At 47.6% G+C, this 22,166-nt stretch overlaps 1 protein-coding gene across 1 annotated transcript in view; it reads left to right on the plus strand.

The window, feature by feature from the left end:
* Window positions 1–22,166, plus strand: part of ATP8B3 (ATPase phospholipid transporting 8B3) — a 45,600-nt gene that overhangs the window by 20,897 nt on the left and 2,537 nt on the right. The window contains exons 9-27 of the mRNA XM_014521575.2: window positions 158–240; window positions 628–786; window positions 2,225–2,313; window positions 4,287–4,480; window positions 5,605–5,813; window positions 6,281–6,312; window positions 8,554–8,710; window positions 11,457–11,645; window positions 12,201–12,313; window positions 12,684–12,848; window positions 13,388–13,499; window positions 13,970–14,045; window positions 14,683–14,824; window positions 15,067–15,334; window positions 16,079–16,302; window positions 17,636–17,719; window positions 20,184–20,423; window positions 21,174–21,312; window positions 21,800–21,930. Of these exons, the coding sequence (XP_014377061.1) occupies window positions 158–240; window positions 628–786; window positions 2,225–2,313; window positions 4,287–4,480; window positions 5,605–5,813; window positions 6,281–6,312; window positions 8,554–8,710; window positions 11,457–11,645; window positions 12,201–12,313; window positions 12,684–12,848; window positions 13,388–13,499; window positions 13,970–14,045; window positions 14,683–14,824; window positions 15,067–15,334; window positions 16,079–16,302; window positions 17,636–17,719; window positions 20,184–20,423; window positions 21,174–21,312; window positions 21,800–21,930 (2,806 nt within the window). The remainder of the gene's footprint in view (window positions 1–157; window positions 241–627; window positions 787–2,224; window positions 2,314–4,286; window positions 4,481–5,604; window positions 5,814–6,280; window positions 6,313–8,553; window positions 8,711–11,456; window positions 11,646–12,200; window positions 12,314–12,683; window positions 12,849–13,387; window positions 13,500–13,969; window positions 14,046–14,682; window positions 14,825–15,066; window positions 15,335–16,078; window positions 16,303–17,635; window positions 17,720–20,183; window positions 20,424–21,173; window positions 21,313–21,799; window positions 21,931–22,166) is intronic.

Genomic DNA, 22,166 nt, shown 5'->3' on the forward strand with positions numbered 1-22,166 from the left:
CCTGGCAAATGAGACTGATCTCACTTGGAACCACCAAGTGCTATTGTCATACAAATAATAATAGCTGATAACTTCCCACCCCTCCAGTCCTCGGGAATGGGAGCGGAGCTAGCAGCTCCACTGCCTGCTTGTTTTTTTTTTCCATTCTTGACTTCAGAGAAACCAACCTGAAGTTCAGACAAGCCCTTCTGGTCACACACGAGGAGCTGATGAGCGTGGAGAGCATGGCTGCCTTTGATGGTGAGCATCCTGAAAGAGCAAGGTTGTGTTATTCCCATTTTGTGCCAGAAGCGCTCGGGCATTAGGCGCTGGAGGCCGCATAACCTTTGGGGAGATGGTTATATTAGTGCTCTAAGCCCATTGTTGTTCAGAAGAGGGAACCAAACTGCAGGAGGCCTGATTCACACCCTGATCTGGAGGAGGCTGGTGCATCCTGATGGAGCAGAGGTGCTCTGTGCAGGGTGGAGTCTCGGGCATAGACTTTCCTCCGCAGAAGCCTTGTCGAATTATCCTTGATCAGGAAGGAGAGGAGTCAGAGAGGGTGATGAGAGGAAAGATCCCCCTTTTCCTAGAGTTCCTCAGAAAGCCAAGCTGTGAATTACAGTCTTCCTGCTCTTGGTGACCCAGGGAAAGTGACCTGTGAGGAGCCCAACAGCCGGATGCACAGCTTCATCGGCATGCTGGAGTGGAAGGGTGAGAAGTACTCGCTGGACAGTGAGAAGATCTTGCTGCGAGGCTGCAGGATACGCAACACGGAGATCTGCTATGGGCTCGTCATCTATGCAGGTGAATGCAGCAGGCCTCGTTCCCCGTCAGCGCTGTGCTGCTCCCATGCAGAACAGGAGGGGAAGAAAGCACAATGGGTCATATCCCCATCTGGCATAAACCAGCCTAGCCCCATTAAAATCAGCAGGCCATATTCCCAGCCAGAGCACATCAGTACACCTGCCTGGGGCCAAGTCACAGAGAATCATAGAGGAGTAGGACTGTAAGGGGCCTCTGTAAGTCCAACCCCCTGCCTGAGGCAGGATCATCCCTATCCAAACCATCCTGTCCAAATCCATAATTGAATCTCTTAGCAAAACTACCATCAACCCTGACACAACCCAAGATAACACCTTAATCTGCCTCAGGTAAAGCAGGGAAATCATGGCAGCCAACGTCCTGCTTCTGTAAAAGGTTGTTAATATATGCTCAAGAGATCCCAGGTAGAGGTCACCCCTCCTCCCCCCCACTACGGAGGCAAAAACTCCCAGTCTGACCACGGGTTAAAATCCCTTCCTGACCCTAAATATGGCAATTGGTCTGACCCTGAGTGGAGGGGCAAGACCCTCTAGCCAGGAGTGAATTTTTAAGTGAGGCTAATTAACCACTGTGCTCATGTTTCTAGGAAGATGGGGGATCCTCTATAATCGGAAGCTTTTATGTCGAGATTGACTGTCTCTTTCCAAATGTAACAGGGCAGCTCAGGCCTGAGTCTGGGGCAGGTACAGGAGGTAATGGGTAGGAGCCTCCAGCCTGCCCTGTGCAGGAGTTTGCACTAAATGATCAGAATAGTCTTTTCTGATCTAGAGATCAAAACCAAACGGGCAGAGAAGGAGGGGATCCCCTAGGGAACAAAACTGCTTTGTGGCTGTCAGTGTTAGACAGCAAGCAGTTTTGAGATGGGCATATTAGACATGCCCGAGATACCTGGGGTCAGATGCTCAGTTACACTAAGGTCTCTCTACACCATTCTTTCACACTCCTTTATGATGCCAGGAGTAAATTGACATTTATGCTCTTGGCAAATGGCTAGTGCTGCCTTCAGATCAAAGTTTGGCTGCCTGTGGGCAAATAATAAAAACATGCATAAGGCCTTCAAAGGGGCAGACCACTGACTTTGTGAAGGACCGCACATAAATAAACCTAGTTTTTAGCTGGGCAAACTGACCCACAGAGGGGTTGATTGACTTCTTCAAGATCATGCACAAGCATTGGGAATGGATCCTAGGAGTGCCTCGTGCTCCGTTATCCCACAATAGCACCTGTGGGATAATGGAGCAGGCTTCCCTGGACTGAGTCTCTGTCACAGTCGTGGCACCTACATTCCAGGCCTGTATAGGACAGATCTCTCCAGTGTAGAGAGCAGAGAGGGTAATGCAGTCAGCAGGTGTCTTAGCTCGCCAAATTCTAGCCATAGTTATGTGCTTACAGCTTTGCTTCTATAACATCATTTGTCCAGGATTTGATTCCAAAATTATGAGAAACTGTGGGAAGATCCGGTTGAAGAAAACCAAGCTGGACCGTATGATGGACAAGCTGGTGATCTTAGTAAGTATGTAGCTTCCACAAACAATGCTCTAAGCAGCCAAGCATGTTGGAGAGTGCATTGTCATGTTACTTGGACACTTAGCTTCGGGGTGTGGACTAACTGCAGATCCTAGTTCAAAGGCTTGTCCTTCTCTCTCGAATAACAGCCTTGCAGTGGCATCAGTAGGCAAACGGGAGCACTGTTTGATTGCACATCTCTGGTTCTCACACCCTGTTCTGTGGATCTGAGTGGTCCGTGGATGGCTGTTTTGGTTTCTGGATGCATTTAAAAAAAAAAAAAGGAAATTCTAAATACTTCTTTAATGGCACTATGCCAACTAAGGGATGACTGCTCTGCTTTGTTACTATAAATGGGTCAGTGCTGTAGATAAAGGGAGGAGGGGTGTCCAGGAGATGTGATGCTTTCTATTTGTGGATCATGCTGTGTGTGTTGTTGCTGTTTTGGTGGTGTTTTGGAGCTGCTGTTCAAGATCAAGACCCCGTTGTGCTAGATTTTGAGCAAACAGAAAGCAGTTCTCCTTGTTCTACAGAACCAGAAAGACGCGGACAAATCAGGAAAAAAATCTAGCAGAGAGCAATAAAATTGATTTGAGGGAAAGAAAACGTGATTTAAGAGGAAAGGATGATAGAACGGGATTATTTAGTCCAGAGAGGAGAAGACTGAGGGGGGATTTGATCAATACCTGAAGGGTGCTTGCTTATAAAGGGATATCTATAGACTATTATTTTACCCACCAGGAGCAAGACAAGAAGCAATGGTCTTGAATTGCAGCAAGGGGAATTTAGGTTGGATATTCAAAAGAACATTGTTGCTTTGAAGGTGGTTAAGCATTGGAACAGATTACCCAGAGAGCTGGTGGAATCTCCATCCTTGGAAGTTTCTTAGGGCAGGTTATATAAAGATTTGTCTAGGGTGGTTTAGACAGGAATGGTTTTGCCTTGAGCAGGGGTTTGAACTAGGCCGTTACAGCTCTAATTTGTATTATTGTATTATTCTAATCTGGGTAAAATACGATTCACACCGTGACAAAGTTTGAGAGCCTCCACTTGAATCTAAAATCTGCTCTACAAGGGAAAGCTTTACCAGTAATCCTGTTCTAGTTATCACTGTATAGCTGCCTATACGGACACTAATTCCAGTGTAAGTGTGGATCATTTTGGTTGACTTTGAACCCCTTTCCAAGCAACATAAGCAAAATCAGAAGATGGTTCTCTTATGCCAGAATAAAAGTATCTACATGAGGGTTATGCCAGGATAAGTGTAGAAAACCGCCAATCCTCTGGAGCATGGTGTATATGTAAGAGGTGTAGTCAGGTGCCTGATGAATCTGCGTGTATGGAGTCCTGTGATCATCATGCAATGACCTCCAACCTGTATGGCTAGGCAAGATTATGAAGGAGTGGAGGCTGCCCAAGACCTACCATCCCTCCTTTAGACCACTGAGACAGAATCCAAAGGCCAGACTGAGTCCAGACATCCAGTGCCTTGATGGTTGTAGCTTCTGCCAGATAAAAACTGCTGCTGACTGCCTAATGCCTCAGCGAGGGCGCGTTTCAGTCAGGGTGATGTCCCTTAGCCTTTCTCCAACCAAGGCGTTATCCACAGGGCAGTGGGCTAGGATTTTGAGGTATCTTATATTTGCTTTACTCTGGATGTTGCAACATCGTGATATTTTATAGGAGCTGCCCCTGTAAATAGAATGGATTAACTTCACGCTGTTCCATGTAGACAAAACCTAAGGGCCTATCTGCCTTAGGGGGTTTTATGCTGCTTTATACTATTGTAGGACATTATCTTCACTAGTAACATCATGAGTATGAATACCAGTGTAAAAATTCTTAATGCACAAAGGCCTAATTTCAGCCTCTCTGAAACGAGGCTGGTTGGTTATGAAATCTCTCTGGCAATTTCTGGGTGGTCTCTTGTGAACTGCCCTGGGGCACAGATCTCTCACCCTGTCTCTCCCCTTCAGGTCTTCCTGGTGCTGATGATTGCATCGTTCTTCCTCGCTGTCGCCTGTGGAATCTGGGCTGAGAAGTTCCGGCGGGATCATAGCTATCTCTCGACTTTCTATGCTAAGACAAGCCCTATCAAGCAGGCCTTCTTCACCTTCTGGGGGTTCATGATCTTGCTGAGCATCATCATACCTATGTCCATGTATATCACGTAAGAGCCGCAGAATAGATTTTATGATGCTTGCACATTGTTGCTGTCTCTTTACCCCTTGTCCCTGTGGAATTACTTTTTGTCATCCAGAGCTCAAGAGAGCACATGTATCTGGCATTTAGAGCTGAAGACGGAAAGTCTGAAGTCCTGGGTTCAGTTCCCATACCTGGCCCTGTCCTGCTGTGACTTTGAGCACAATGCTTTTATGTGTGCCCCTGTTTTCTTACCTGTCAAAGATGGATGATGTTTATATAGCTCGGTGGGTGGGTTGTGTTGCTTAAATCCATTAGTTTCAATAGTTTGGCTTTGAGATCCTCATATAAAAGTTACTGGTGAAGTGCAAATGCTGCTGTTTGGATTTTGGGGTAGGTTCGTGAAGATGGGCTGATGATGGTGAAGGATACAGCAGGGTGGCCAAGAGGAGGACCATTAGCCAAAATCTAATTAATATTCAGCATGTTATCTATTCATAGCACTTCGTAGAAATGAGTTACTAGGTTCTGCCCTGACCTGAGATCAATGTCTTATTCTCACTAAACCAAATAGGACATAGGTATATAGGTTGTCTAGGGATACAAACCAGGATCAATACCCAGATGACTGCTCTAAACCTTCTCGGAGGCTGGAGGCTTTGTAGTGTCCTACCCTGGCTATTATTTGCACATAAACTCCCTTTTTGGAGAACTCTGAGAGAGGTCTTTCCAGCCTGTCCAGTAGGGATGACTGGACGTCTCTTGATTACATGTGGGCTTGAGATTCTCATCCAGCTGTGAAGACCACTGGATTAGGTTAATATGAATCAGTTTTGGGTCCTTGCCTGAACCTCCAGACCTTTGAATATCATTGTTAAGGACCAGGTTTTTCAAAAAGCCTCAGGCCAAATATTTGGTATCTCCTGTTGGTGCTCTGCACCCTGCATCCTTTCAGCTCAGTGTGCTGAGCTCCCTTGGAAAGCTGCTTCTTCTTGACCTGCACTTTTTCTGTGTCCAGAAAGTTCAGAGCCTTAGAACAAAGAGAGCTGGGGAGATTTGCTCCTCTTTTCTCTGTGCCAGTGGCAGATCCCTCATCTCCGTGGCTAAAATAATTTTCCTGTCCTGTTGTGTCTCTCCCTCCTGGATCCCTAGGCTTGAATTCATCTATCTCGTGAATAGCTTTTTTATTGACTGGGATGTGGAGATGTATTACCCTGCTAAAGATACTCCAGCGAAAGCCAGGAGCACTAGCCTCAATGACCAGCTCGGCCAGATTGAATACATCTTCTCGGACAAAACAGGCACCTTGACACAGAACATTATGACGTTCAAGAAATGCTGCATCAATGGGATCATCTATGGTAACTTGTATCAGAAGCGAGTTTCTTTGAATTTGAATGAGGCTGACTTTGGGCTTATGGCATGCTTGTGTACTGCAGGATACTGGGTTCTGTTCCTTATTCTGCTACCACTTGCCATACAACCAGGAATATGTTGTTTAATCTAATTAATAAATAGGAAAGTGCTTTGTGGCCTTAGCAGTTGTTAGAGGTGCTGTTCTAGAAATACCATTATTCCATGTATTGTTAGGCAGCTGTTTTGCTGGAACCTCAGCTTCTCATGCTGGAGGGTGGAGACAGGGTGGTGAAGAGGGTTTGCTATGACCCTAGGGGTGTGAGGTTGAGCTCTGTCAGTGCTACCCCAGCTGACCCAGCTAGTTGGTTGTGGAAGTATTGGTCACTTTGGGCAGCCTTGGCTTGATCTCCCAATAAAAATATTCATTTCTAACTCTGTTAATTAAATATATATTTTTTTATTATTTTGGCAGGTCCAGGCACTGGCCGCAAGAGAAGACTGTTGGTGAGTAATTATCTCAGCTCATCTCCTGGAAGCATAGAACAGGACCCTGCTCCCATCTGAGGGCAGAGGCTAAGGCTTCTTGAGTACTGTGAGAGCAGAGTCAAACCTTTATTCTGTAGCATCTCATTTATACAGTGCTGGTAATGCTTTACACAGGTGGGGATGAGGATACAAGTCATCAGCTGATTCTCATTGGCTTTGTGTGAAGTAATTTATACCGGTGTGCTGTGGATGTGAAATGGTAGCGCACCTACTTTGTACTCACTTGGCAAAGCCAATGGAGAATTAGGCTCATGGTATAAATCCATTAAAATCCAGCTTGTAAGAAGAGTAGATTCCGGTCTTCAAAATTGCACTGGTTTAGCTGAAAGTATAATAAGCTAAGCTGGTGCAACATTGTGTATGGAGTCATCCCTGGGTTCAAACCCAGCTTTCATCATCTCAGCTCAATAGTAAACATCATGAAGCTTTTACATACACAGTTGCATTCATTTAACTATATTGGCTTAGTTTTGTACCTTCAGAGCTGCAACTTCTGTGTGTGGAGCAGTTGTCAGGCTCCAGAATCCCAAACTTGAGTCCTTAATGTCTCTGTGCATCAGGGACACTGTGTACAGTAATAACACATGGCAGAGCTTACTTCTCCCCCTGCCCACTGACCCCATGGCAGGATCAGGTACTCCATACTGTGCTGACTGTCTGGGTGTTACAGCCTGATTGTCACCTTCTAGGTTGGAGCTGTCAGTCATAGCAAAATGGGAATCAGATTCTACCAAGACAGAAAAATAATATTTTTATATCACCCCTGCACTTGTATCAGTGGTGACAATGTGCAGGGCACTGGAGAACACATCCATCACCAATAATTAACTCCTCAATAATATCACTGGACTAGCATCAGCATAGTGCTTTATATTAAGGTTCCTTTTATTAATAGGCATGTTACATGTTACAAGCAAGAGTAGTATTAGGAGTAATAGATTGTTTTAAGCCCTGGTTATAAGCAACCTATTGATCTGTTGGAGTCTAAAATAATTGATTAGCCATTTATTAAAATGTGTATTAATAATTTATTAAAAGCTATTTATAATGGACTCTTAATATAAAGAGCAGTGCCGGTCAAATACGGGCTTAGAAGGTTTCATTATACTGAGAAACTGATGGTAGGATAGGAGACAAAGAAGTAAGGGAAAACGGAGCCAATGTAGATTTTCCTTCCATGGGAAGGGGCTCCCTGTGGTGCTGGGACATGTTGAGTAAGTGATGATGCCACGTTGGTGTTAGACCCCGACTCCATGAGGCTCCCAATTACTAGGGAGATGACGATCCAATTGCTCATGGATCCTGTTACTCATTAGCCAGAGCAAGCAGGGAGCAAATGCTACTTGCACACATTGCTCATGACAGCTTTATTCAGAATGGAGACAGCTTTGGACAAGGGTCCCAAAAAAACAGCAAACCAGGGACCTGCACTGAACAGTAGTTTTCTCCCACATTGATACACTTTGATTTATGCTCATTACCATTTGTTCCACCTCTGTCCCTCCTTTTGTTCCACCCATTTTTCCTCCCATCTCAAGCTCCACCATTGCTTACTGTTTGCTTTGTTAGCATGGAATTGCCTATGCATTTCATTCATTTACATGCCTTTCTGCTAAAAGCGTATGTCTAAGACCTTGACTTCTCTTCTTTAGTCAATGGGTGGAATTTGACCCAAACCTGGAAGCTTCTGGAGGCTTCTTCACCAATCACCATTCACTATTTTGCATATGTTCATCTCAGATCCTGTTACCAATTACGTGTTGTTTTCCACATTCCAGTCTGTTTTTCTGTCTCAGGTTGTACCATCTCCACCTTTTTGGGCCCCTGTATCTTATCTCATTCCTCACTGTAGCTGGTTCACAGCACACAGACTTATTTGCTGCTTTTTCCAGAAAAATGGTTAACACAGTTAACATGGTTACTTAACATAAGCACTCATAAGCAAACTCTTATATATAAAAGCTATATATCTCACAACAATACTATTATATGGTTAAAAAACTACTTGCCTAAGCATTCGCAAAGTTACTTTTAATATATATATCATTCTGCCTTGTAGTCAGCAGCTTTGCTGAGACACAGATTAAAGCCTTGCTCCAGCTGCAGGTCCAATGCTCCCCAAAAATCCACATAGTGTTACCCTAACAGTTGGGATTGGTTTCTCACTCCTATTAATGCAGAGATCAATGCCTCTTACAGGATGAAAGTTTGAGCTGGAACCCATATGCAGACAAGAATCTGGAGTTTTACAACCCTTTGCTTCTGGAAGCTGTCCGGCGGGATGATGACCCTGCAGTGAGAGAGTTCCTGAGGCTGCTGGCCATTTGCCACACGGTCATGGTGGAGGAGAAAGACAGTGAGTTGGTTAAGAAATTGTCTGGCCTCTGTCCATTGCCGGGGAGGGCTGTGTTTTTCTGATGGGTATGAAGGGTTGTCTGTCTGGGGCTGGAAGCTGCCCCATTTGCACACAAGTCAAGGCCCAGATCAGGGAGATAAATTGGTCCAGGCACCTTGTGTGCTCCAGTACCTCAGGTTGGTGCAAATGCTAGCAGTGGTGCAAATGAGAAGCGCAATGTCAGTTATTGCTGTACCCACTGCTGCTTTGCATTCACTTGGTATTAGCCTAAATGACAATGCTAGGTGCAAAGCTCAATGATCTCAAGCTCTTTGATCTCACTGTAGCGCCTTTCCCCTCCACCCCCCAAATCAAACCCTCTAGGGATTAGGAAGGACATGGTTCCAGCCTCCAGAGTCTCCACATAAGGCCCCAGCTTTAGGTAGGGAAGCTGAGGGGCTCCTCTGACTTACCCCTGTGGAGAATTGGTATAGTGGAGCTCTGTTCAGCCTTGCCTCCTTATACCTCCCTCCCCAGAAACACCCCTTGTACCATTGGAGAACTATTGACACCAACAGAGATCCTGTGAGAGAGGAATGTTCTGCAGGACATCACAATGTTCTGCTGGGCCATTAACTCCATTGAAGTGTGTCAGACTAGATGAACTGTTTAAGGAGAGGACAAAAGATAAGACTGCCTACTTGCAGCAGGACTGTCCTTTCCAAATAGGCAGGGTCAGTCCATGGCCTTTCATCAAAACCTGAATTAAATGGGTTCAGTAGGAGCCTTTGGACCTATCAGCCCACACACTCTAAAGGGCAGGGTGTTCTAGTTAAAATGCCACCCACAAGTTGAGCTGACATACTATTCTGCTTCATGTCCCCTGAGCAGTGGCCAGGTGTTTTTTCTTATTGCTGTGTGCTAGAAGGGCCTGATATACCGGTAGTGACAAATCATATGCATAACGCCAAGCTTTCTGCTCTGCCAGGTATACTGCAGATGCAATGAAATGGAGTTAGACTGGGTGCATGGCAACAGGCACTGGCTTTAGCCTGGTTGGGTGTGTCATCCTGCAGATGACTTTGTAGATAGGCTGGATCATGATGTTTCTTTAGGCTTCATGTACATCACATTGGGCATTTATATACATGCAGTGCGGGGGTGGGTTCAATTAGAGCAGCTTCAAGAGCCACTCTAATTAGAGAGCCCAGAGTGTCTCATGTATTAGCCCATCAAATGAGCTTTAGTTTAAACCAGCAGACTCGATTAATTGAATCTGCTCTGATATGCTGTAATTACAGTGCATCAGAGTAGCCTCACTGCTCATGTGCAGGTGCCCATTGTACTTGTAGGTTGATACTGTCCCTTCTTTATGGATGGGGAAACCGCGGCTTATGGCTAAGCATGAATTCAGTAGTCCTCTCCTGCTCTAACGACTAATACACACTCCCTGTCAGACCTTGGAATAGAGCGCAGGGGTTCTGTCTTCCACCCTGCTCCTGTCTTGTTCTAACCCTCCGGAGATGTCACATGTGATGACACCTTCCCTGTGGAGGAGAGATCCCAAGGGGAATGCTGCCTTACGTGTGAGGGAGGATTATTAAGAAACCTGGACTTTGCTATAATGCCAGAGGCGCTTAGCCTATGCTCCTCTGATTACTACAGATCAGAGATACACATCAAAAACACCCCATCTGCATGTACGTATACACACGTGTAAACTCTCATGCGCTCTCACACACTCACATACACACAACTGATGCCCAGCAAAGTGCAATAGGAGGAAGAGCCACCCTGGGATTGGAGGCATTTGTGAAAATCAGTACTTTCAGTGCACTAATCTGAGTCCTAATCCTAACCCTACTGACATAATTAAGCAAGGGCATGCCAAGTTCAGAGGGAGAAGGTTTGATCTCCAGGGGATCAGAGGGGAACTAGGTGATCTCACCTTGCCAGGTGAGGTCCTGCTACCACGCTAAGCACTTGATGCTAAGAAGAAAAAAAAGCTTTTCTTAAGACAAGTAGAACCCCCAGCCTGTCCTCTTTTTCTGGTGAGCCTGGCTGCTGCCGCTTCTCTGCTGTGTTTGGCACAGGGGTGAAAGGCACAGTCCACTTCTGCACCAGGAATTGCCCTGGTACCAGCCATATTTACAGTAGTATCTTTCATGGTTACAGTTTCTCTGTTCAAAGGGCAGTACAGCTGTACTTCTCTCCCAGATCTGAGAGTAGAACCCAGGAGTCCTGCTTTTCTCCATCTGTAAAACCTCTGTGCCACTCATTTTAGCACAGAGGTTTTACATTGGTGCACCTACTCTGATGGCAACATTAGTGGCTCAAAGCCTAGTGTAGAGAGGACCGAGAGGCTTTCAAGGGTTTCCCAGAACAGCAGGAGGAGCAAATTTGGGCTAGGATAGGGAGCCCAGTTTGTGACATGCCGTAGACACGAATCGCAGGATTAACGAAGTATGTACTATAATGTTTATTTTAAAATATTCTGCTGAGAAGCAAAGGTGCTGAGCATGATATGTGTCTTCATTCTTCTGAGGAACCCAAGCAGGTGGTTGCACCCTGGCAGGGTGATAAGTGGTTCAGCTGAGACTAAGTTTCAAGACTCTTGTGGTTGTGGCTCAAGGTTCATTATGTTGGCACAGACAAGCCATTGCCCACTGTCTGGGCACAGATGGGGTTAAAGCAGATGTTACTCTGCTCTTTGAGTAAACAGGAGTAGCCTCATCTGTCTTTACTCCATTTCCATCTCCTTTCCCAGGCCAGCTAGTTTATCAGGCTGCTTCCCCGGATGAAGAGGCCCTGGTGATGGCTGCCCGGAACCTCGGGTATGTCTTCCTCTCCCGGACACAGGACACCATCACCATTAGTGAGCTGGGGGTGAAGAGGACCTACAAAGTGCTGGCTATGCTGGACTTCAATAGCGTCCGCAAGAGGATGTCCATCCTGGGTGAGCAGAGATGGGGCTGAAACAGCCCCTGGCATGGGCAAGTTAATTGCTGGTTGAGGACAGCATCTCTAACACACCAGTGCACACAAAGCCATGGTGGTCTTTATGAGTTAGTTGTGTTGCCAACCAACATTGCACTGGTGTGAATAGATTCATACGGTTCAGGTGCAACTGGCAATCAGCCCCAGAAGTCTGTTTGCTTTTCTGGTTGCTTCTGACATCTTAATGCAAACCTGGCCCTCTAAGGGCTGAGAGGGCCAGAAAGGGGCTGCACCAGGGAGGAGGTGGGCAGGTGGAGGAGGAAGACATGGGGGTTCTGGAGGGACATGGTAGTCTCTGAGGCCTGATCCTCCACTCGCTCAGCCCAGTCTAGATCAGGAGCGACTCTAGTGAAGTCCCTGCATTTCCAGTGGTGCAAATGATGTCACAGTCTAGTCCCCTGAAGAAAGCATTAGTTGCTCCCAAGCCCTTCCACATTATCTGCAGCTCCCTCAGTCACAGGGGAGGCACATGGGGATGAAGAGCGCTCTGGCTAAGCAGGCCTGCTTCCCACAGTGCGGGATCCCAATGGGAAGATCCGATTGTACACGAAGGGGGCAGACATGGTGATCCTGACCAGACTGCATGAGAATGGAGCCAACGAGAAGATCACTGAGAAGGCGCTTGATGTGAGTCCCAGATGAGCCCTTGGGTGGGCAAGGCTGGCAGCACCTGTTGCTGTGCCTGTCTGTTTCTGTGTGACCTGATTTGGCTTGATCTTCCCCTCCCTGTGGCACCCCACCTCTGATGCAGCCAACATGGCCTAGGCATGGGATCCTACTTCCCTAGAGCTGGATCCTGGTTCACCCTGAGCAGCTACTGCACCCTCCCCCCACCCCAGGGGGTAAGAGGAAATGAAGACCTGCATGGGGTACTTGCATCAGAAGGAGGCATGCGCCTTCCTTGTACACCTTCAGGGGGAATATAGGAAGTCAGTGCTTGGGACAGAGAAGGGAGGTGCTGTCAGCTAACTAACCTCTGTGCTGTCCCCCTCTGCAGAGCTTTGCAGAAGAGACTTTAAGGACGCTGTGTTTGGCCAGCAAGGAGGTGAATGAGAGGGACTACACTGAATGGAGCAAGAAGCACCATAAGGCCAGTATCATGCTGGAGAACCGTGCTGAAGAGCTGGACAAGGTGTATGAGGAGATTGAGAAGGATCTCAAGGTAGGATCAGGGTTACCGAGGCTTGGGAACTCAGCAAGGGGCTAATATGAACGTGGGTAGAGAGGGGGTCTGTGACTGGGTCAGGGCCACAAGGCCAGGTGACACGGCTGGTGCAGTCTTGCCCTGGAGTGACTATATTGGATGTCTGGTGCTGCAATTTGGCACAGTGATACCAGCACAGGTCTGGGACATAAGTGTCTGGTGAACTGCTGCCTATCCCTAAACTGAGTGCCCACAAAGAGGCCAGTTGTCATGGTTGGTCATGCGACTTGGACATGTGCCCACAGGGGATTGAGATGAGAACTCACCAACTCATATCACGTTGGGGCCCCTGGCTGACAATGAGGTGGGAATCGCTTTCAGCTGCTGCCCACTTGGACTGGAGCCCAAAGGACCAGCAAGCAGAATAGTGACAAGACTACTACTGGGTGGATGGATCAGGGTGCAAGCCCCATCCTTGGATACCAGTCTCTTTCCCACCCTGCCCTGCCTTCTGCCACGCTGGCTGCTCAGGTCCATCTACTCTCCTTGTTCTTCAGCTACTTGGAGCCACAGCCATTGAAGATAAATTGCAAGATGGGGTCCCTGAGACCATCCAGCTGCTAAAAAAAGGCAACATTAAGGTGTGGGTGCTGACCGGAGATAAGCAAGGTACAGTGTGTGTAGCCCAAGGGCTCTTATCCATGCAAAGCTCTGGATTCCTCTCAGGCTAGAACCCTTTGTCTCTGTCTGGGACCAGAGAAGAATGGACCTTACCCTGCAAGGGAGGAGACTGGGGTCTCCCCACTGAATCTCTTTAGTTCTGCTGGTCTCTTTGTAGTTCAGTAGTACTGAGCACTTTGCAGAAAGGAAGGGAGGGAACCATTGGCTCTTAATTTTCCAAATGGGGAAACTGAGGCAGGGGAAGCAACCTGCCCAATATTATACAACACGGCAGTGACCACAGCTAGACCAGAACCCTTGTTTCAAGCCACTACTCCTCATGGGGTGTGCACTGGCCCATACTAGGTCTCTAGGCAGCAGGGACTAGACATGAGTGGAGACAGTTATGGTCTGGAAGGCACTGACCCAGTCACCTGGGCAGTCCAGCTGAAGTGTCCACTTCATGATACCTGTTGCAGAGACAGCGATGAACATCGGCTTTGCATGCCGGCTGCTCTCAGATGACATGCTGATCCTGGAGGAGGAGGAGATCAGGTGAGGGGCAGACGTGGGTTTCTTTCTTGCTCATAGTGACTGATCAGATGGGGCAGGTGAGAGGCATCAGTGTTTTTTGACATACAAGCAAACACAAGATGGGTAACTTGGCTGGACACAGTTCTGCCAGGGGGGTTTCTCCCGGCCCTCCCAGCCCTGGGCCTCCCTGACTCACCTCTCTTCTCATGCTCCTCAATCTGGACCCACGCTCCCGTTCTTTTAGCTTTGCTTTGCCCCAACTCAGTCCCAAACCTCAGCTGCTGCTACTCCAAGCCTTGGGCTTTCCCCATGCTCACCACTGCCCTGCCAGTCGGCCCTCACCTACAGCCTTTCTTCCTCTACAGAACATGACAGAGGACAGCAACAGGCTATTAAACCTAAAGCCCTCCAGACAGCCCACCTCAGTAGGACCCTCTCCATTGAGAGCACCAAGCAGGCTAATTCTGGAGGTGTAGGCACCATGCTCCTTGAAACTACAGCTGTTGCCTCCCTTCCCACTTCATGGCACAATAGTAACTGGCAGTTTCTTCCCCCTGGTGCTGGCTTTGAGCTGCGGGCTTAGCATGTGTAATCACAACACCCACTCCATGTGATGGCTTGTCTTTGCTCCCTGCTCCATCATGCTCTTCTTGCACAGTGAGATGCTCAGTGCTTACTGGGTGAGCAACAACAACCTCAGCAGCAGTGGAGAACCCCTGTGTAGTGACAGCTTTGTCCAGAAGCCACTGGATACCTTTCGGCGTGGGAACACAGCCTTAATCATCACTGGGGATTTTCTGGTAAGGCAGTTCTTAGCCTCCCCCTCCTCTCCTCTGCATAGAGGGAACCTGGGTAAGAGCTGAGACTCCAGACTAGGGGTCCTGGTACTCAATCCTTTGCCTTAACCACATAATCATCCTTCCCTTCCCAGCCAGTCAAGTGGCATTGGTCTGGGATGGAAGGTTAAAGCTTCCTGTCCCTGCCTTTCTCCTGGTGAGTCATTAGTCTGAGGTCTTCTCCTGTACCTCTGCTCTCCCTGAAGGATAAAATCCTCTGCATAGGGGAGGTGGTGAAGAAGAAGAAGGAAAATTTCTGGAAGAGGATGCTGTGCTGCAAAGCAGAGGTGCAACAGGAGCAGGAGAGCTTGTTGGAGAAAGCCTTCATGAACCTGGCCACCAGCTGCCAGGCAGTGATCTGCTGCAGGGTCACCCCCAAACAGAAATCGCTCATTGTGCAGCTGGTGAAGAAGCACAAGAGTGCCATCACGCTGGCCATTGGGGATGGAGCCAATGATGTCAACATGATCAAAAGTGAGGCTTAGCTTGGGGGAAGGGGATTTTATGAGCTGAAAGAGTAATGTACATGCATAAGGTAAACCTCCTCCATATTGCCATCTCCTTTAGCCTCTGCAACAACCTTTTGCTTGGGTCACAGCAGGGCTAGAGCCTGCAGTCTTTTATAACCTAGCACGGACTGCTGCCACTGAAGCCAAAGGTGAATTCTGGTGGCTGGTTGCAGTAGGAAACTGTTACCTTTGATAGACCAACCACCACACTAACACTGTTACACACTAGCAAGTGAGAAGGGCTGCACATTTGCTTCTTAGTGTGTGATACCTCTGTGGTGAATCTGACACCTCTCCAGGGGACTGGCCTTCCCTCTTTGTTGCTTTTTATTCCTCACCTCTAAGTTTTGGAACAGACCCATATAAGATAGAACACCTAGTTCAGAGGTGGCTGGCCACAAGTGGCATAGGCAGCTTTTGTATGTGGCGTGTATTAGATCAGGGAGGGGACAGGCAGCACAATGGCAGATAGGAGAGGGAGCAGAGTGCCAGATTGGACAGGGAGCAGAAAGCAGAACAGGGCAGGCAGGGGGAGGGGATCAAAGTGGCACTTGGGGAGGGTGCAGGGATAATTTGTGGCATGCCTGCTGATGTCATTAAATACTGCGTGAGCTGGCCCAAAGTTACCCTGGCTTGTTTTGAAGCCTGTGACGCATTTGATGTTCCTTCATGAGACCCATGCTTCCTCTGCTTCTCTCCCTTCCCTCAGCTGCTGACATTGGGGTTGGCATTAGTGGGCAGGAGGGGATGCAAGCTGTCCAGTGCAGTGACTACGCCTTGGCACAGTTCCGCTTCCTGCAGCGGCTCCTGCTCGTTCATGGCCGCTGGTCCTACCTGCGCATCTGCAAGTTCCTCCGCTACTTCTTCTACAAAACCTTCTCTGGCTTAATGTCGCAGATCTGGTTTGCTTTCTACAATGGCTTTACGGCCCAGGTAAATCTGTCATTGTCGTGTCCTAGTAACTGCCACGGTCTCCTGTGTCCCTGCCCTCTTAACACTCTGCCCAATGTCTCGTGCTGTCCAGCTTTGATGTAGCAGGACACTTGCATGCTATTGCTGGGTTACCCCTGCTGCCATCTTGCTAAGGGGAGGCTGGACTGACACCTGGAAGGCAATTGTTTGAGCATCCATCAAGAGTAGTTGAGGGTAACAGCTCAGGTTTATATGGGAGCAGTGAAAAAGACCATCTGGGTAAAAGCTGCTGTGTAAAAGGCAGGGGACTTATCCTCAGTCCTTTCCAGACGGGCACAGGTTATGCCCAGGGACTTTGAGTAGTTTTGTAGTCCTGCAATTTGTTGCAGCAGCCATTTCACACTAGAATTTTTCAAGGGGAATCTCAGTTGTATTGAAAAACAATACAAGGTTTTCTCCAGTATTTTGAGCTTTTGCAGGGCTCACCATAAGGAGACCCAAGCTACAGTGGCCCAGCTCTGCAAAAGCAATTATGAGTTCCTGCTTGGCAACACCTTACAGCTCTTAGATTGTCAGATAGGACTGAGCACTCTGCCCTATGAAACTCAGGCTCCTTTAAGGGGTTTCAATGTGGACACTCAGAGTCATGAGTCATCTCTGAAACATCTTGAGTTAATTTTGTCCCTCTCATGAGAATAAGGAGAAGCCTTCCAAATTTAAGCAAGGGCTGCTTCTTGCAGTCACATCTGTCTGAGTCTGCAGAGAGCTTAAAACAGGAGCTCTGAACACGAATTTCCCCGTTCATCACAACCATGTATTGCCTCTGAAACCTAACAATTACTGTTTACATGCCAACATTATTCATTTTGATCCAGATAAGGTATTTTTCCCACAAAACCAAACTGTTTCTTAAACCTTTCCAGGTACCAGAACTGCCATCTTCCCCACTGCTGACTTGTACAAGGCAGTTCTGCTTTTTGTGGGGGGGAAAAAAGTCTGCGGCAAATTGGAAATTAAAAATGTAGAAGCAGTATGAAATGAACAGAAACCAATATTGAATCGCAGAACCCAGGGGCTGCTGGCCCTGCTGCCTCCTCAGTTTCATGGTCTGATGATTAAAAGCCTGTGGTTTTAATGGATCTCTGACTGGTTCACAGCCTGCAGGGCTGCAGGCACTCTCGGTCTGATCCAGAGTCCATTGACACTTGGCACGGATTACACTGGGCACTAGATCAGATCCTTTTCGATCCACCTTACTGTGCCCTGCTTACACCCCTCTTTTAGTTTTTTCAAAGCATCCGTCTTCTTACGTCTACATTACATTGACCTTTTTCCCCTTCTCTCCCCACTTTAGCCTTTGTACGAGGGATGGTTCCTTGCACTCTACAATGTGTTCTACACTGCCTACCCCGTGCTCTCCATGGGACTGCTGGAACAGGTAGAGTACCCCCTGCTTAGTGCCCCTCTCTTGCTATGTGTGGGCAGGGACAACCCTGTAGCTTGCCTGCAGGGCTCAGAAGGCATTTATCTCACTTGTGGTTTGCACTGAATGGGTGAGTTTGCAGATTCTTAGCCGAAGTGAATCGACATCACTATCTCTTGAGTTCAACAGAGCTATTTTGCTTTGCACTAGCTGGGAATCTGGTACATTCAACCTGACTCTATCTGGTCATGTTAAAAATACCTCTATTTTTTGTCTTTATCCACACTGGTGCTCTGCTATACCAAACCGGACACAACAGCCTCTGCCGATATATCTCAGAGATTCACAGCAGCAGCATACTTCAGGACAGGCATTATAGGACACTGTTAGGACATAAAGGGAATTGTGGGATCAAGTTCCCAGCCCCCACCTTTATTGGAAACTCCCATATAATTCCCCAGGATATATTTCACAGAAGGGCTTTCGGAGGGTGAGAGGGCCTAGTTATCTTTTTTTATTTTACATACATATTTTACAATATTTCCTATTTGAATTTATGCCCTGGACTATATCTAATTCCTTGCTCCCCTCCTCCCCCACTTAAAAATATGGTTGTTCCTGCTTGTTTTTCCCATTCAAAACTCACAGGCTCACCTTTCCTGTTTCCCGAGCTACTTTTTTAGATGCATGAGGAACAAATAGTACCAGAGCCAAGAAAACTAAGCTTGATTGACTCACTGGTTGATTGATTGATTGATTGACTGCCGGGGGAGAGAACTGTAGTTAGAACCTGGGATTTTCAGAAACTGTAGTGCTGGCCTCAGTCTGCCTCCCCTAATGTTTGTGGACATCTGCAAATCCCACCCTGGCTGTTTGATGCTCTTTGGTTACCAGGTTGTTCAGCTCAAGCACCTGGCACAAGTGGGAGGAAGGCTCTTTATGTTAAACACTTCAATGGGCATGTCTACATGTTCATTTATGCGCCGTAATTACGGTGCATTAAGTTTAGTACCTGTAATGACAGGTACTAACTTAACGCACTGTAATTGGTGCTAGTGTGCATTAGCACAGATGAACATATTTTTTGCAATATTACTGCCCATTAGACTAAATCTGCACGTTAGTGCATTAGCATAGGCTTTGCCCGCTGCAGTAATGCACAGTAGAATTAGTCTTCTATGCATGAAGCGTCTGGTGTAGACACACACCCACTGTCACCTGCTCCTATAAAATGCTAAGAGCTCTTTCTTTTCACATTCTGGGTCCTCCTGGAGACTTCCAACAAAACCAGATATCCTTAAACCTTAAAAATACAAAGCAGGAAAAAACTCACTTGGTTTTGAAACCCTCTATTTTGGTCTTGGGTGGATCTGTCATCTCTGGGTGCAAATCCAGATCTTTTCCTTGGCAGTTTGCTTTAGAAAAGCAAGTGTAAGAATGGTGTTGTACCTGTGATGGTTCAGAAATTATGCGGGAGGCAAGGATTTCTTAGGGTAGTATCTTTTATTGGACCAACTTTGTTGTTTGGATAAAGTTAGAGAAGCTTTCAAATACAAGGCATTCCTCATCAGGTCTTTGATCACAGGAAGCCAAGCACAGCTAGGCACATCTGGACTAACTACATAGATGATCCAATAAAAGATTTCACTCTAAGAAATCCTTGCCTCTTTGGAAAAGGACACAGTCAGTCTCCCAGGAGATGTTAGTTCAGTACAGCCTCTGCTTCTGTCTGACATGCCACCTTTTCTGCCACAAGATGCTGTGTCGGATTTGTATCTCTTCAGGTCTGGCTGTATCCCTTTCAGATGCTCTGCTTTGGGTTGGGAAGCCGATCAATTGGCCAGTCAAATATTGTCAATTGACCGGTCGATTGACTGCATATTTCTGACTGGTCAAAGATTATAGCAATTTTACAAAAAAAACCCTATTTTTTTTTTTGTAGTTTACTTGACAGAAACCTGATTTTTTTTAAAATTGTTTTTGACACATTTCTTAATGGAAAATTTGTGTTTTTCTGTGTATTCTTTGGACCTATTGGCAATTTTTTACAATTTTCAACCAATATTTGACTGGTCAGTTGACCAAACTTTGACTGGTCAAATACCCACCCCTAGCTCTGGGTCCAGTTGTGCATATTACTTCCCTGAACACATTATGGGACATATTTCTTAAAACCTCCCTGCCCCCATCCCCAAAATTACAGCAAAGCCCCAGGCATGGGAGCAGGAACTGTGCCACACCTTTCCCTTGGCTGGGCCGTTCTGCAATTGCTGTGGCCTGGGGTATGATTGCACTTGGAGCTGTTTATTGCAAATGCACAGCTGATGCAGATTGGATGCACATTGCTGGTGCTGCAGTGCCCCAGGATCCCAAGGCCTCAGATCATGTGTGTGGATGCTGGGATCTCCTCAATGGCTGCCTGCTCTTGCTGGGGGTGGGAGTATGATACTCAGCTGCCTTCTGTCTGGCCATTTGGCAGGATGTGAGTGCTAAGAAGAGCCTACAGTTCCCTGAACTCTACAGAATGGGCCAGAGGGATGAGTTCTTCAACTACCGGGTCTTCTGCTTGACTCTCCTCCATGGCACAGCCACCTCCCTGGGGAGCTTCTACATCGCCCTGTGGGCCTTTGAGGACAAAGTTGGGAGCAAAGTCGTGGGTGATTATGAGTCCTTTGCTGTGACAGTGGCCACCTCTGCTTTACTGTCGGTCATCATTGAGGTGAGCTGGGTCCTTCTAACTTGCCAAAGGGGGCAGGGATGCCCATGTGTATAGTGCTGCAGAAAAGGATGGTATAAGTTGGGCTCACTTCACTTTCCTCAGGGGCAAAGCCTCAGCAAATACAGGACCTTGAATGGCACTTTTTGAGCTAGTGTGAAAGTTGCTGGGCTGAACCCCAGCTTCTAGGTCTAACAGGGCTGAATGGCTATAACTGCACTGGAGGCAGTGGGCTTGCACCAGGGTGAATGTGACCCATACTGGTCTAACCACTGGTGGCTGTCTACTCTTGAGTGCACATGGCTTGTGCCTGCGGGAACTGAGCTTCAGGGGCCCAGTTGGCCTAGCGAGAGCCGTTTAACTGAAGATGATGGTGCTGCCCATGGTGCCGGTGTTGTGGGGCACCCATTTCTCATTGGCTTTTGCACAGTGTTCCCGTTACCACCAAATAGACCAGCCTGTTTTGCAGCAGTGGGTGGGTTTTTCCCTGGGACCTCAGCATTGACCTACCTGCTCCCTTTGAAATCAGTAGCAAATGTCATGAGAGCATAATGAGACCAGATCCAAGTCCTGAGGGGAAAAGTCTCACTTGCTGGGTTGTAGGCTAGACAGGACTCTTCTGTGTTCACTGTCTGCCTCCAGCCTTGGTCAAGCAGGATGGTGAGTCCAAGCTGCTGGTTCCAGCCCAGTAAAACATGCCACAAAGCTGTCTGGGACCTCAGAAATCTTCACGCTCTGCTTCTTCTTGGACAGATCATCCTGGACATTAAGTTCTGGACAGTCCTGTCATTCCTGACTGTTGCAGGCAGCCTGCTGCTCTTCTGTGTCTTTTCCTACCTAACGCAGAACTTCCAGGCCTTCAAGGAGGCCCCTTCCATCTTCCGCTTTCCAGGTAATGAGCCCTGAGGTTATTCCACAATGGAGGGGCTCTTCCCCATTGCTGCCCCATTTACACTGAGCTGCTGTCTTCCCTCTGGTGCAGTCAGAGCTATGGGAACCCTGTGCAGCAGTAGAAAATTCCCCAGGGCTATAATAAATATTACCTCCAGGGGTATAATAAATATTACGAGGCAAGTTCCCACTCAGTATGATCTGGTGGATCTGGATCAAAGTCCCTCTGGCCTTGGCCTGCAACTCCTAGCTCAGTCCTTGAGTAACTGATGCAGCCCTCCCCTATTCATCATATGAGTTGTGCTGGGGATGTATGATTTGGGGGGAGGGCAGACGTGGCATGTGAGCCAGGATATCGCTCTGGGTGCTGCAGTTAGCCTGGGACGAGGTCTCTGACACGTGGAGGGGCCGTGTGTCATTGCTCCCTTGCCCTTGTCTGTTCTCTTACCCCATGTGAATTCCCTGTGGTGTGACTTCTCTCTGGGCAGATGCCAGCAAGAATGCACTGACCGATCCGTATGTCCTGCTTATTATCCTGCTCTGTGTGGTAGCGAACACCATCCCCTCCCTCACCTTCCGCTTGGTTCGTGTTATCATGGGCAAGAGCACCATTCATCAGGTGAGTGCTGCTCTGGCAAGCAGGCTGGGAAACCCTCCTGAGCCTATGGTCTCTGCTGTAAGGGCCTGTTGTCAGGCATCTCAGCACATGCACCAGTCGGCATTGGAACAGGTGCACAATGTGGGCTTCTCTGAAGCATCAAGTATCAGTCAGCATCCGAGGCCAGTCTCAGTTCTCAGGAAGTGATCCTGTGTTTTCCTGCATTGCCAGTATAATGCACCAGAGCTCTTCAGCAG

The sequence above is a fragment of the Alligator sinensis genome, unplaced genomic scaffold (genome assembly GCF_000455745.1).
Source record: "Alligator sinensis unplaced genomic scaffold, ASM45574v1 scaffold103_1, whole genome shotgun sequence".
Taxonomy (NCBI): Eukaryota; Metazoa; Chordata; order Crocodylia; family Alligatoridae; genus Alligator; species Alligator sinensis.